General features: G+C 45.7%; 1 protein-coding gene across 1 annotated transcript; it reads left to right on the top strand.

Moving 5' to 3' along the window:
• Window positions 1-70: 70 nt before the first annotated feature.
• LOC133147088 (uncharacterized) lies at window positions 71-14,766 on the top strand. Its single transcript, XM_061271188.1, has 7 exons — window positions 71-155; window positions 237-381; window positions 481-594; window positions 10,916-11,060; window positions 11,132-11,280; window positions 11,363-11,502; window positions 14,367-14,766. The coding sequence occupies exons 1-7, from the start codon at window positions 146-148 to the stop codon at window positions 14,516-14,518; spliced, it is 855 nt and encodes a 284-aa protein (XP_061127172.1). The 5' UTR covers window positions 71-145; the 3' UTR covers window positions 14,519-14,766.
• Window positions 14,767-15,672: the final 906 nt, after the last annotated feature.

Here is a 15,672-nt window from a genome sequence, read left to right as displayed (position 1 = left end):
AATAAACTTTCCTAACACTGGTAATGTGTATTTTATTTCGAAGCAGTTGCCAACAATGGGGAAACACAATGCTGGACGCCTTGTTGCCATATTGTTGTCTATCGTGATCTATAGTGTCACTTTGGTGGTCAACGCTCTTTCTGTTATGGGAATAGGTAAGCAAAAGCAAACACGACGTGGGATAAAGCTCATGTGACCGTTGCATTTGATGAACACTGCACCTCTAATTTGTACAGGACCCTTCAGTACCACCACAGGCAACGTGTCTGATGTTTTTGTGACGGAGGTCACCCCGTCGGGATGGACCTTCAGTATATGGAGCGTTATCTACGTGTGGTTGACATTCGTGATTATCTACTTCCTGGCTAACCTTTGCAGAAAGTACAAACATTTCAATAAGTTATTTACCAAAAGGCCATCTTGTCTTCACTATATTAAACATTTGTTGTTGTTGTTCTTAATATTTTGTGTTTCTCACAGGAATGCTTACGGCTATGTTTACTGCAGTCCCCCAGTCTTTCCTTACGGATTCTTTATTTGCTGGTGTCTCAATCTGTGCTTCAATATCGCCTGGCTGCTTGTTTGGGACCGAGCGTATGCTTTTTAAAATGTGCAATTACATGAGCATGATTGACAAGATGTTGTTGATGACATTACATTTGCAAGTAAGAATGTGCTTTTTTCATGTTCATGTCACTCTGATTATAATTATATTTAATCAGACATCTAAAAGAATTCTAAAAAGGTTCACCAAGACAAATGTACAAAAGCCTAAAAACCACAGCTTACAAGAAAACATGCAAAGTTGTTTTTACATTGGGGTGGTTCTGTATAAACTTATTGACCAACCAACAAGATGGCGGCGCGTGCATACGCAGCGACCTCTCTCTGTCCCGCCCGAACGGTGTTTTGTTCGTCTAATGAGTGTTTGTCCGGCAGTTTTATGTGTTCGTCTCGTCGTACCGAGTCGTGCTACAGTTACGGCAGGCAGGTTCTGCTCGACATCGGCGAAAGCGAGTTTTGTCGAGTTCTGGACTTTGATGCGGGGACATTAAAGGAGCTCGGACTGCTACGTCCTGAAGCGTCGCCGGACTCGTCTGCTATTCCTCCCCCGGTTGGGAAGCGTCATAAGCGGTGTGCAAGGAGGCTGAAGAGGGGCAAGCGCGGAGGCGTCAGGGCCAGGCTGGCGGCCTACCCAGCTCACTCGGCCGTGCCTTCCATTCTTCTGGCGAATGTTCGATCGCTGGACAACAAAATGGATTACATTCGCTTGCTGCGATCTACAAACCGGACAGTGCGTGACTGCTGTGTGCTCGTGTTCACTGAGACTTGGTTGACCGTCAACATTCCGGACTCCGCTGTACATCTGGAGCGGCAAGCGTGCCATCGGGCGGACCGGGCCATTGTACAAGGGGGAAAATCTCGTGGCGGTGGAATATGCGTCTACATCCGTGACGAATGGTGCCGGGACTCTGTAGTGGTATGCAAGCACTGCTCGCCTCTGGCGGAGTTCGTGATCATTAAGTGTCGTCCTTTTTACCTGCCAAGGGAATTTACCGCGATTCTGCTAGTCGCGGTTTACATCCCGCCTTCCAACATCTAAGGCGACAGGATCGCGGCTCTTAGTGAACTGTACCAGGCTGTCAGTGAACATCAGACAGCGCACCCTAATGGTTTCACCATCTTCGCTGGGGATTTTAATCATGCTAACCTGAAGTCTGTTTTTCCGAGGCTTCACCAGCATGTTAATTTTCCTACGCGTGGCGACAGCTTTCTGGACCTGGTCTACTCTTTGCATAAAGGAGCTTTCAAAGCCGCCCCCTCCCCCATCTTGGACTTTCTGACCATATCACTGTTTTTGCCCGCATACAGACAAATGGTGAGAGCGCCCAGGCCAGTTCGCAAGCAGGTACGGGTGTGGCCTGAGGGTGCCTCTGATGCGCTTCGTGACTGCTTTGGCTCTACTGACTGGGACATGTTTAGGAGGGCTGCCACTTGCGACGATCGGACAGACATTGAGGAGTATACTGACTCTGTTTCCTCCTACATCAGGAAGTGCATTGATGATGTGACTCTCAAAATCCGTCGTCACTCGGGCTAACCGGAAGCCAAGGCTAACAGGTGCTGTCTTCAGGCTGCTGAGGGCCAGGGACAAAGCCTTTAGAGCGGGGGATGAAACTGACTTGAGGACTGCGAGGGCCAACCTGTCCCAGGGCATCAAAGAAGCAAAGAGGGCGTTCTCGTGCAAAATTACCGCCCACTTCGAGGACAGCAGGAACGCACGGAGCCTTTGGCAGGGCATTCAGACCATCACGGATTACAAGCCCGCGCCGCAGAGCTGTGAAGGCGACGTCCGTCTGCTCACTGACCTTAACCGCTTCTTTGCTCGCTTCGACGCTCAGAACGGCACTTGCCCGCTGAAGGCCACTCCCCCTTAACACGACCTGCCCCTGTGCCTCTCCGCCGACAGCGTGAGGAGGGCGCTTGCCGCCATCAACATCCGTAAGGCGGCGGGCCCTAACAACATCCCAGGTCGAGCGCTGAAGGACTGCGCTGGTGAGCTGATGGGTGTCTTCACGGACATCTTTAACACTTCCCTGCAGCAGGCCATCGTCCCTTCGTGTTTCAAAGCTGCCACCATCGTACCTGTGCCGAAGAAACCTGCTCCGTCCTGCTTCAATGACTACCGCCCCGTGGCACTTACGCCCATCATCATGAAGTGCTTTGAGCAACTTCTTTAAACTTACTATTGATTACATACTGTAATTCACAGGTGTCAAACTCAAGGCCCGGGGGAACGAAACGGCCCGCCACATGATTTTATGTGGCACGCGAAGACAAATTGTGCATCAAATTCGTGTGTCATTGCTAGAATTGCAAACTGTGTATATCTTTTTTTAAATATTTGACAAGTTTTTACTCGTCTGATTTGAAAAAGAGTTGTTTGTTTTGTAGCTTTTACTGTATATAATATGAGGTGCTCATACGTTTATTTGGGTTGACAGTCATAATGGCCCTCCGAAAGAAGCTAGGACTACAATGCGGCCCGCGAAAAAAAAAGAGTTTGACACCCCTGCTGTAATTGAACCTCTGTGTTATATAATATATATACTGACTACAATCTATTTATAGCAGGTGGTTTTCCAGAGCAAATAAAACAGCCAATATTCCCTCTTTGAATCAGGAAGCTTAAAAATCCAGTTTTGACAATTATAAAACAGTATAATTGCTGTCACTTTTCCTGAAGGAATAAATATTCAAAAATGTGCAAGTTTGATTGAAAGCAATTAATAAGTGAATGAGAGTTGGTTTGGTTATTGAACTAATAGAGGTACAATTTTAGCATTAATACAAATATCAAATCAGAACAGCAAATGACATGAATAAATAAAGTATATGTAGTGGAATCATTGATTTGAAAAAGGCATTTGACACGAAGATAAACCATTGAAATTTAAAACTCCAAGTTGAGTAGGCTGAAGTCACTGATGGTGTGCCTGACTTGTGATTGGGCAGCGTGAGATTGGTTCAGTGGCGGTATGTGGGTGTGATTAGTTGTTGCGGTGTATATGTGCCCCGCAACACCAGTTCGGGGCATTGTTTGCCTTTCGCCCAATGTCAGCTGGGATATACTCCAGCACCCCCTGTGACGCTAAACAGGATAAGCGGTTGAAATTGGATGGATGGATGGATGGATGGATGGATGGATGGATGAATGGATGGATGGACGGACGGACGTTGAGTAGGTTAGTTAGGGTGTGAAAGGAGCAGTATGAAGAATATGACCCTTTATGTTTATGCATGACTTAAATTTTAAAAACAAAACTGCAGTTATCTAGACAGACCGTTGAAAACATTTGTAATAACAAAACAAGCAAAACAACTAGAGCTAAAGTACAGATCAAATAATGTGTTTGTTACTTACTTACAAATTTAAATGACCACTAAAAAATTCCCAAATTTGGAATTTGGTCTGGTCTGTCATAAGCGAAACGTACAACCAGGGCTGCTTCATTAAAAATGTGTAGGGGGCACCACAGAGCCATTTGTTTTTTTTAAATAGTACCTTAAACTTATATTGATGAATTTTTTCAGCCCTGATGTGCATACAAAGTTTCACGAGTGTTCATGTATGTTTAGATCCAAAAACTTAACAATGGTTTTCTGGGCAAATCATTGCCAGGGCAAAACCTCAAAAGCTTAGTGTTTTAGCATCATGAAAAGCAAAACACTCTTCCTAGAAAACATTAAGTAGATCGCGCCAACCTGCATCGGCTCGGCACTGATTAGCACGGCCGCCTCACGGTTAGGAGGGTGCGGGTTCAATTCCACCACTGGTGAGTTTGCATGTTCTCCCCGTGCCCGCGTGGGTTTCCTCCCACATCCCAAAAACATGGTTGGTAGGCCGATTGACCACTCCAAATTGCCCGTGGGTGTGAGTGCGATGATTGTTCGTCTCTGTGTGATGGCAACCAGTTCAGGGTGACCCCCGCCTACTGCCCGATGACTGCTGGGATAGGGTCCGGCACGCCCGCGACCCCCATGGGGACAAGCGGAATAGAAAATGGATGGATGGATGGATGGATGGATAGTTAACCTGCATAAATACATTAAAAGAACAAAATACTTATTTCCTGTAGCCAGCAGGGGGTGCAATCACTATAATGAAAAATAAGTGCATGGATGTCTTCAAGCCTGTACTGTTATCAAATGTGCGAAACTTTGACAGGATGAGATCATGTTACCTCAGCTTTTAAAATCAAAGCTATGTTAAATTTCAAAGTAAATTTAAAAAAACAGACTTTTTGTTGGATTATAGTTCCAAGAGTCTTTTTACAGGATTTTTTTGTTGGTGTTTTTTTAAATGAACTACATGAGAGTAAAAGATACTTTGAAAAAAAATGACCTCAATAAAAGGCCAAAAGTGAGACAAAATCGCATAGGAAACAGAAAATGGTCGACTTCTTGTTGAGTTTAGAGAAGAGCCCCAGAGACATTTTGTAGGTATGGGGCTGTATGTCTCCAATTTTTGGTGGACCTTGGTGAAATTTGTAGGAGCGCAACAAATCAATTTATTTTTTAAGGTGCAACAGACTCAGTGATATTTTTTAGTATGTGACCTCTATCAAAGGTCAATCAATTGTTGAATTATCCAAATTACTTTAGTCTGCATTTGAAACACAGCAAACGGGTTATATTGCTTATATACGGCAAGTGTTATCCAACACATCTTGTTGCAAACATTATGCGTTTCCAGCAAGTTGCACATATTTTTTTCCAGTTTAGTACAACTCCTCATAAGTGTTGAGTCAAAAGGTACAACGTATTTGTGTAACTTCACTTTGTAACCAGCTCAGTGGCCTAGTGGTTAGAGTGTCCGCCCTGAGACTGGAAGGTTGTGGGTTCAAACCGGCCGGGTCATACCAAAGACTGTAAAAATGGGACCCATTGCCTCCCTGCTTGGCACTCAGCATTAAGGGTTGGAATTGGGGGATTAGAAGGAGTGGAGCTCTTTACAAGCCCTAGGCTTCGTCTCCCTCCTTGCACAGTTATTGATATAATATGTGCTAAACAATAAACTAACATACATTTCCATTATTACCTAACCTTTGCTACATATGAATCGAAGTGACAACAATTCTTAATCTGTGGGGTTTACAGTGTTGGTCCATTTTTGCAGAAAAACAGCTACAGCCTTCGACAAAGTGGGTTTCCACAATATCTAAGTCATTTTAAGGGAATTTCTGACCATTTGTCTTTAAGTTTATTAGTGAGGTTACACTGATGTTGGACGAGGGGACCTGGGTCTCAATCTGTGCTATAATTAATCCCAGAAGTTTTCTTTCGGGTTGAGATCAAGAGTCTGTGGAGGTAAATCAAGTTCATTTATTCATCTATCCATCCATATCTTTATGGCTCTTGTATTGTGCATTGATGCACAGTCACATTGGAACAACAATCGTTCCCACAAAATTGAGAGCATTTAATTTTCCATAATATAGAGCGCATGGCATTTTCCAAAATTGTTAGTTCCTATTAGTTCCAATGAAAAGAACTTTGTCAGAAAGTTTTGGGATGCTCTGTTCATGTTCCAATCAGACTGTGCACAAAGTGGGGTACATATAGACGTGAATAAGAGTTTTGTGTGGCTGAATTTGACTATCCTACACTAAATCCTGACCTCAACCAAAAAGCACATATTTTGTCTGATTTGGATCAGACTTAGAGCTGGCCTTCTTGTCCAACATCAGTTCAATATCAGTGTGTGACCTCACAAACACCCTTCTGGAAGAATGTTAAAATAGTCATACATATTACCGTAATTTTCGGACTATAAGTCGTGTTTTTTTTCATAGTTTGGGTGGGGGGGGCGACTTATAATGAGGAGCGACTTATCTGTGAATTTTTCCAAATCAAAGTGCGACGTCAGCAGCGCAGCGCGGCGCGGCGTGGCACGGTGATTGTTTACAAAAAGGACAAAGATTGATCACAGGATGACGACAATGACGAAGGGCCCCACATACTACCAGCATGATTAGCGGCTTTGTTTTTAAGTGACACGAAGAGTTTGAAGGATTTAAGGATTTGGAGTCTGCGGAGCTCTCTTTCACCTCCGTGGATAGAAGTCGGGGGCCGGAGCTCGGCCGGGTGGCTGTCCGGTAGATGGGGCTCGGTCGTGGCTTTTACGCACACCTGGTCCTATTCTATAGATCTCTCTTCCACCTCCGTGGCTGGAAGTCCACGCCGCCACACGCCTGGAAGTTTGTTTTGTTAAATAAAGAGCCGTTTATCAAACGCACGTCTTTCCTTGCTTTGTTAACGCTACAATATACTTAGACTTAGATTTAGACAGACTTTATCGTCATTTTGTAAACACTCGGTGCACACAAAACGAAATTTCGTTGCTTACGGCTCTCAACAAAGGAATGACATTTCGGCTGGATAAAAAGTGACATTTCTATATAAATATGAAATAAGATAAGATAAATAAGATAAATATAAAGTGCAGTCATGAAGGAAACAAAAACAGTATTTACAAAGTGCGCAGAGGAACGCTAATTTGACTGTTCAACAGTCTGACAACAGTAGGGAAAAAACTATTGCAGAACCTGGCGGACCTGCAGCGGATGCTGCGAAACCTCTTCCCAGAGGGTAGCAGGGAGAACAGTCCATGGTGGGGGTGTTATGGGTCACTAATGATATTTCGGGCTCGGGAGACGCAGCGCTGGGATGACAAGTCCTGAATGGAGGGAAGAGGAGCCCCGATGATCCCCTCTGCTGTCCTTACCACTCTCCTTACGTTCTTACAATCGGAGGCGCTGCAACCCCCACACCACACCGAGAGACAGCTCGTCAGAATGCTCTCTATGGTGCTTCGGTAGAACATCCTCATTATGGGTGGGGGCAGGTGGGCTCTCCTCATCCTCCGCAGGAAGTACAAGCACTTCTGTGCCCTCTTGACCAGTGTCGTGGTGTTCCCAGTCCAAGTGAGGTCGTCTGTGATGTGGACCCCCAGGAATTTAGTGCTGCTGACCACCTCCACAGCTGAGCCGTTGATGATCAGTGGAGCGTGGTGAGGCTGGTTCTTCCTGAAGTCGACGATGATCTTTGTCTTCTCCACATTCAGGATCAGTCCATTGTCTCTGCACCAGCCCACCAACCGCTCCACCTCCTCTCTGTAGTCCAGGTCGTCATTATCGCTGATGAGGCCCACCACCGTTGTGTCGTCTGCAAACTTCACGATGTGATTGGTGGTGAACCTGGGGACGCAGTCGTGTGTCATCAGGGTGTACAGCAGGGGGCTCAGGACGCAGGCCTGAGGGGAGCCTGTGCTGAGGTGTTCTGTCCGACCCGGACTGACTGAGGTCTGTTGGTGAGGAAGTCTATCAGCCAGTTCCGAAGGGGGGTGCTGAAGCCCAGTCGTTCCAGTTTTCCCACCAGATGCTGTGGAATGATGGTGTTAAACGCTGAACTTAAGTCCAGGTACAGCAACCGCACGTGGGTGTTCCTCTGCTCCAGGTGAGCCAGGCTCAGGTGAAGGACGGAGGAGATGGCATCCTCAGTAGAGCGGTTCTTCCGGTAGGCAAACTGTAACGGGTCAAATGTCGGGGGGAGTCTGGAGACGATGTGATCTTTGACCAGCCTTTCGAAGCACTTCATCGTGATGGGAGTGAGTGCCACAGGTCTGTAGTCATTGAATGAGGTGATTTGAGGTTTCTTTGGCACCGGAATGATGGAGGCAGCCTTGAAGCATACAGGCACCGTGGCTTGGCCCAGCGAGACGTTAAAAATGTCTGTGATGACACCAGCCAGCTGACCTGCTCATTCCTTTAACACCCGCCCAGGTATGCTATCAGGGCCTGGGGCCTTACGTGGGTTGATTCTTCTCAGAGTCTTCAACACGTCGCCTGAGTCAAGGCAGAGTGCCTCCTCTTCCTGATGGGGAACAGATTTAACTGCCGGAGTGCCGTTCAGTGCCTCAAACCGCCCAAAGAAGTTGTTTAGACCATTCAGGAAGTCAGCATCAACCTCACCCACCGGGGGGGAGGGTAAGTTGTAGTCAGTAATCGCCCGTATGCCTTGCCACATGCTCCTGGTGTTATTGGCGTCGTGGAAAAAATCCTGAATTTATCGACTGTGGCTTCGCTTCGCTAACCTGATGGCACGGTTCAAGTTGGCTCTCGCTGTCCTCAGTGCCTCCTAGTCGCCAGACTGGAAGGCTGCGTTCCGTATTCGCAGCGTATGACGAACCTCCACAGTCATCCAGGGTTGTTGGTTGGCTCGGGTGATGATGTTCTTAGTGGTGCTGACGTCCTCGGTGCATTTGTTGATGTAGGCTGACACAGTCATGGCGTACTCATCAATGTCGATCTGATTGTCATATGTCGCTGCCGATCTGAACATGTCCCATTCAGAGCACCCAAAGCAGTCCTGAAGCGCCTCCATGGCCCCCTCAGACCACAACCTCACCTGCTTCACTGTAGGTTTTGCTCTGATCAGCAGGGGCCTGTAAGCAGGGATTAGCATTAGAGATAGGTGGTCTGAAGAGCCGAGGTGGGAGCGGGGGGCTGCTCTGAATGCATCTTTTATATTTGCGTAAACCAAGTCCAGAGTGTCTCTCCCCGAGGTGGAAAATCCACGTGTTGGTAAAAATGAGGGAGAACAGTCTTCATGTTAGCTTGGTTGAAGTCCCCAGCAATGATGAAAACACCCTCAGTGTGCGTGGATTGCAGCTCACCGATTGTTCGATAGAGAACGCTCATGGCCTCTTTAGTATTAGCGCTAGGAGGGACATACGGCTGTGATGCTAACAACAGTAAACTCCCTGGGCAGGTAGAAGGGTCTGCAGTTGACAGTCAAAAGCTCGATGTCCGAAGAGCAGAAGCTGGCGACAGATCTAGCATTTTTGCACCAGCTGTTGTTTATGTAGACACACAGCCCACCTCCTCGGGATCTACCGCTTTGTTCGCTGTTTCTGTCGGCGCGGAATGTAGCTAGCCCCTCCAGGTTAACAGCGGAGTCCGGTATTGATGAGTTCAGCCATGTCTCCGTCAGGATGAAAGCGCAGCAGTCTCTAACCTCCCTCTTTGAAGACAGTTCTAGTTGTAGATGGTCCATTTTATTATCCAGTGAGCGGACGTTGGAGAGGAAGATGGATGGAAGCGGCGGTTTGTAGGGGTTAGCCTTCAGCTTAGCCGTAAGCCCACCCCGACAGCCGCGCTTCCGCCGCCGGTCGCACCGCCTCCGCTTACTCCTTCTCCGGCGTGTGCTGCCCGGCGAGCCCACTGCATCGTGAGTTTCCGGGACTACGGCCCGAAGCACTCCGTGTTAGCATACACAAGGGTAGTTGTGTCTACGAGTCCATCTAAAACACTTGATGACCGTACCTCCAGCAGGCGCTGGCGATCATAAACTAACCTACTGGATGGATAACCTAAACTTTGTGTCGTAAGTAGTGCCCTAGGCGGCATATTATGTGAAATTTGCGAAATTGCGTCGAGAGCCGCAGCAGCCGCAGCCGACAAGGGCGCCGCCATCTTATATATGGTAGTTATATACTAGATCTGTGGAATAACGATGAGGCTGACGTCAGGGCACACGCGCGGCGTTGCTGACAAAGGACGAGGAATTTGATAGATGGATTTAATTATTTAGAGTGAACAGATGGTTTGATAATATTATTGCTTATATAATAGTTATTTGATATCTAATTTAAAAAATTAGATTAAACTTTTATATCTTTATGTTTGAAGCCTGAAATGTCGCGAAAGGTTGAAAGGTTCAAGGGGGCCGAATACTTTCGCAAGGTATATATCGTTATATGGGCCTTTGGAATATTTTGAAGTGCAAGCGGCGTCAGCGGCGCGCACCCATCGTTGACAAAGGACGATCGATGGATTTAATGAATTGGAGTGACACAGATGGTTTTATAAATGTGTTATTTATGTCATAGTTTTTTTTAATAACTCTGAATGTTACGTCAGGCCCGTTCTCAGCTTTTCGTTTGTGTTTATGTCACGTTAGCATACCTATCATTTAGCCTGTTGTTGCTCGTTCATGTCTGTTTTTGGTGTTGGATTTTGTCGAGTAAATTTCCCCCCAAAATGCGATTTATACTCCGGAGCGACTTGTATATGTTTTTTTTCACGTTATTGTGCATTTTATGGCTAATGCGACCTATATTCCGGAGCGACTTTTAGTCCGAAGATTACGGTACATACTCCTAAACTTTGTGGAAAGCCTTTCCAGAACAGTTGAAGCTTTTATAGCTGCAAAGAGTGGATCAACAACATGTTAAGGAGCAGAATGTAACTTACATTTATATGCGAGTCAAAGCATTTTAGTGAAGTATTGAATGTTTGACATTAGAATTGAACATTGGTTCTGATTACATGTTTTTGACACATTTCCAAAGGTGGATGATTGCCGCGCTTGTTTTCCTAATTCTGGTTGCTGGCACAAACTATGGCATGATCTCTTTTGCCTGTCATGGTCTTCACGTTTATGGAGCCTGGCTCAAGGAATACCACAAAGTGGACCTGTTGCTCATTCGCATACTGGTTCGTGGAACCTACATCGATCACATTCATTAAGGTAAATCACTAAATGTGACATTCTGATATGACTCCAGGTTCAAAATGGTGTGATGATCTACACAGCATGGACAACCATTGCCACGCTCATCAACTTGGCCATTGTGCTGACCTATACAGCAGATGTGTCTCCCACAAATGCTGCCACAGTGTGCTATTGTATTTTGACTTTCATGCTACTTGCTTGGTATGCATGATATACACAAACACACCACATACTATGTCTATTTGCTTTATGTTCTTCAAAAAGGATTTTAAAATTCTTTTAGGTTTTTCCTGCAGAATGTATTCCTTGACAAGCACATGCGCTACGTCCTCATTGACTACCCAGTTGTTATCTGGGCGCTGGCAGGAAATCTTGATAAAAACTACATTGCCGAATCCCCGAGCCGTAGTGGCATCTTCATTGGTAAGACAGTGTTTCACAATTACTCATCATTACATTTATTAAGCGTTACGTGCCCATCTGGGGGAAAAAATGCTGTAATATGTAAATTTCTGGAATGGTGGCGCACTGTGTCCACCTCACATTTCAGAGGTGCATGATGTGATTTAGGCTCCGGCTTTCCTATGTAGGGTCTGCATGTTATCTCCGTGCCTCCGTGGGTTTCCACTGGGTACTCCGGTTTAATCCCACATTGCAAAAATATGCATGGTGGCCCCGCTCTATCTGAGAGATCCCAAGGCGTTCCCAAGCCAGCAGAGAGACATAGTCTCTTCAGCATGTCCTGGGTTGTACCCAGGGCCTACCTCCCCGAACACCTCACAGGGAGAAGTCCAGGAAGCATCCTACCCAGATGTCCTCGTGGATGACTGAGCTTCTCAGTGAGAGCCTGGACCCTGCGGAGGAAATGCATTATGGCTGCTTGTATCTGGACATCTTGTTCTTCCGGTCATGACCCACAGCTCGTGACCATAGGTGAGGGTAAAAATGGAGACCAACTGGTAAATAGAGAGCTTTCCCTTTCAGCTCAGCTCCTTCACCACGATAGACACGACAGTGTCTCACGACAAAATTTCAACTAAGCAGCGCTAGTTGTACGTTTCACCTAGATCTACGAATATTTGGTGGCACTGTTTACCTAACAGCCCAAGCTCTTGGAGCCATTTACTGGATCTAAAAATGTCAGTCAGCCATTTTGAATATGCTTTAAAATTTGGCTGCATTTTTGGCCTCTATAGAGGTCACACATTAAATAACTCAGAGATTTTAAAATGTTCAAGACAAAGAAAAGCAAAACTTTTTATTTTGCATCAACTAGAGATGTTCAAGATACAAAATGCAAGCAAAGCTTTTCATTTTGGCCAACACTGTTGCTGTGGCAACACGGTGTTTGCAAAGAAAACTACATTGGTTTAACATTTGAGAAAACATACACAACTTACACATCACACTTAGGTAAATGATCATTATTTTATGAGTTTATTGTGTGAGGTGAAAAATTGCATTTTCGTGCCTTTTACACAGTTTGAAGAAAACACTCCCGGTTGACAGTTTCACCAAAATCTATCCAAATTTGGAGTATATGCAACAAACCGAACTATAAGATTTCTCTGGAACTCTACAAGAATTTGGCCATTTTTTGCCACAATTACATTTTGCCACGTTTTTGTCCTTTAATGAAGGTAATATTTTATCCAATATTTTTAATTTAATGTACTTTCTGATGTATTTTCACAAAATTCAAATTCAGATGAGCCAGCATCCCAATGTGCCAGTACCCCAACGTTGCCAGGAATGCGGGTGCCCTTTATAGCTCCTCGCAGCTTTATTATTATTACTATTATTATTATTATTATTACCGTTTTTTTCCGTGTATAGTGCACCCCCATGTATAGTACGCACCCCTAAAAATGGCATGCTGATGCTGGAAAAAAGCTTGTACCCATGTATAATACGCACCCAATTTTTATGAATTTAAAAAAAAAAAAAAAGTGATTCTTTTTTTTTTTTTTTTTTAAGTCCCAATGATCGTCACACACGCAGGGAGGCAATGGGTCCCATTTTTATAGTCTTTGGTATGGTCTTAACTAGGCTGGATGTAATTTTTTTTGTTGGCGTTGATTTCTCCGACTGCCCATAAACGCACCACCGCGCTCCGTGCGCGCACGGGACAGCAAACAAGCAGGTGATCGAGCAAGCGTCTGATACGAGAGCATTGCGGTCGCATGGAGCGTGTTTGAAGTGAACAGCAGAGAAGAAAGGAACAAGGCAAAGTGTTGTGAAATAAAATGTTACCTGTAATACGGATTTAGGTAGAGAACTGAACTCTCGCTCTTTATATAGCTGACGTGTCTTGCGCATCCGTTCTGCGCATCTGTAATGGCGGCCTCCGTATGATATCCGGTTTGCGTGTGTGCGAGAGCGAGAGAGAGCGAGAGCGTGCGAGAGAACGCTCAACCGTAGCGCGCCGCCGACCGCCCAACTGCACCGCGCTGGTCGATTATTGTGACAGAGCCGTCGCTGAAATTTAGAAGATATTTTTAAAGTCCTGATGTACTTTCTAAAATTTAAGTGGACCTCAGTGCGCACTGCGCAGGGAGATTAATTTGGTGCGGTCGCGCAACCGCAGCGCGCCGGGCGCTCACTGTCGCATTGCTTAAAGAGCGCCTTTGTGTTTTAGGATGAACAGCAGAGACCAAAGGAACAAGGCAAAGTGTTGTGAAATAAAATATTACCTGTAATACGCATTTTGTTATTTGCTGATTGAAACTGCGAATTAAACTGTGAATTGAAACTAATAGGAAGAAAACAACTCTCGCTCTTTATATAGCTGACGTGTCTTGCGCATCCGTTCTGTGCATTTTATTTCACAACACTTTACCTTGTTCCTTTCTTCTCTGCTGTTCACTTCAAACACGCTCCATGCGACCGCAATGCTTTCGTATCAGACGCTTGCTCGATCACCTGCTCGTTTGCTGTCCCGTGCGCGCACGGAGCGCGGTGGTGCGTTAACGGGCAGTCGGAGAAATCAACGCCAACAAAAAAAATTACATCCAGCCTAGTTAAGACCATACCAAAGACTATAAAAATGGGACCCATTGCCTCCCTACGTGTGTGACGATCATTGGGACTTAAAAAAAAAAAAAAAATTAAAAAAAAAAAATACATTTTTTTTGTACCCATGTATAATGCGCACCCCAGATTTTAGGACAATAAATTAGTTAAATTTTGCGCACTATACACGGAAAAAAACGGTATATGAGCATGTGCTAAAACATTTAAATTTATGATTCTGAGGTATGATGACCTGTAATTCCTCCTACTTGTAGTTGTGCTGCTAGTAGCAGCGGTGTTGCTATACATCATCCGCCTTGTCCTGGTGATTTGGCGCCACTGCAAGCAGCCACTGTATAATGGCATCAGCCTGGAATCCATGGACCCAATGGAGATTAACCAGCAGCAAAAAAGGGCATTGAGATGAATTCCTTCTCATGTTGTGTATTTCTTTTACGAAAATTTACCACTGCTATCTGTTGTTGTTTTTTTACACACAGTTGGCCTCATGTACAAATGATGTTATGATGTAAATGATGATACGGAGTTAAAAATTTACACAAAATGATGATTCCATTATCTGACAGTATGTGTTAATATCCCTGGTTGAGCTCTCATGGACTAACTTCTGAAGCTTTTACAGTTCCTGCCTGCTGATAACAATATCCACAGACAATAAAGGTGTTGATGCCATCATATTCCAACATTCCACATTTCTTGTGTGTGTATATTTATCAGGAAAAAAAAGAGTATGCATGCAACAAACTTTTTTAAGTGCATTTTTTAGTGAAACGTAAAGAAAGACAATACTACATAGAGGACATAATACAATATGGACATGGAGGAGTATACTGACTCTTTTTCCTCTTACATCGCGAAGTGCATTGATGATGTGACCCACTCGAAATCCATCGTCACTCGGGCTAACTGGAAGCCATGGCTGACAGGGGCTGTCCTTAGGCTGCTGAGGGCCAGGGACAAAGTCTTCAGAGCGGGGGATGAGGCTGGCTTGAGGACAGCGAGGGCCGACCTGTCTCGGGGCATCAAGGAGGCGAAAAGGGCGTTCTCTTGCAAGATTACCACCCACTTCAAGGACAGCAAGGACGCACGGAGCCTTTGGCAGGGCATTCAGACCATCACGGACTACAAGCGCGCGCTGCGAAGCTGTGAGGGCGACATCCGTCTGCTCAACGATGTCAACCGCTTCTTTGCTCGCTTCGACGCTCAGAACAGCACTTGCCCGCTGAAGACCGCTTCCCCTCCACACGAGCAGCCCCTGTGCCTCTCTGCCGACAGCGTGAAGAGGGCGCTCGCCGCTATCAACACCCGTAAGGCGGCGGGCCCTGACAACATCCCAGGTCTGGCGCTGAAAGACTGCGCTAGGGAGCTGACGGGTGTCTTCACGGACATCTTTAACATTTCCCTGCAGCAGGCCATCGGCGCTTCGTGTTTCAAGGCTGCCACCATTGTACCTGTGCCGAAGAAACCTGCTCCGTTCTGCTTCCATCATCATGAAGTGCTTTGAGCGGCTTGTCATGGAGGCCATCAGATCCATTCTCCCCCCACCAGAGACCCCTTCCA

The sequence above is a fragment of the Syngnathus typhle genome, unplaced genomic scaffold (assembly GCF_033458585.1).
Source record: "Syngnathus typhle isolate RoL2023-S1 ecotype Sweden unplaced genomic scaffold, RoL_Styp_1.0 HiC_scaffold_28, whole genome shotgun sequence".
Lineage (NCBI taxonomy): Eukaryota > Metazoa > Chordata > Actinopteri > Syngnathiformes > Syngnathidae > Syngnathus > Syngnathus typhle.
Note: the sequence above shows the minus strand (reverse complement) of the source record. Positions and strands in the feature narration are given on the sequence as shown.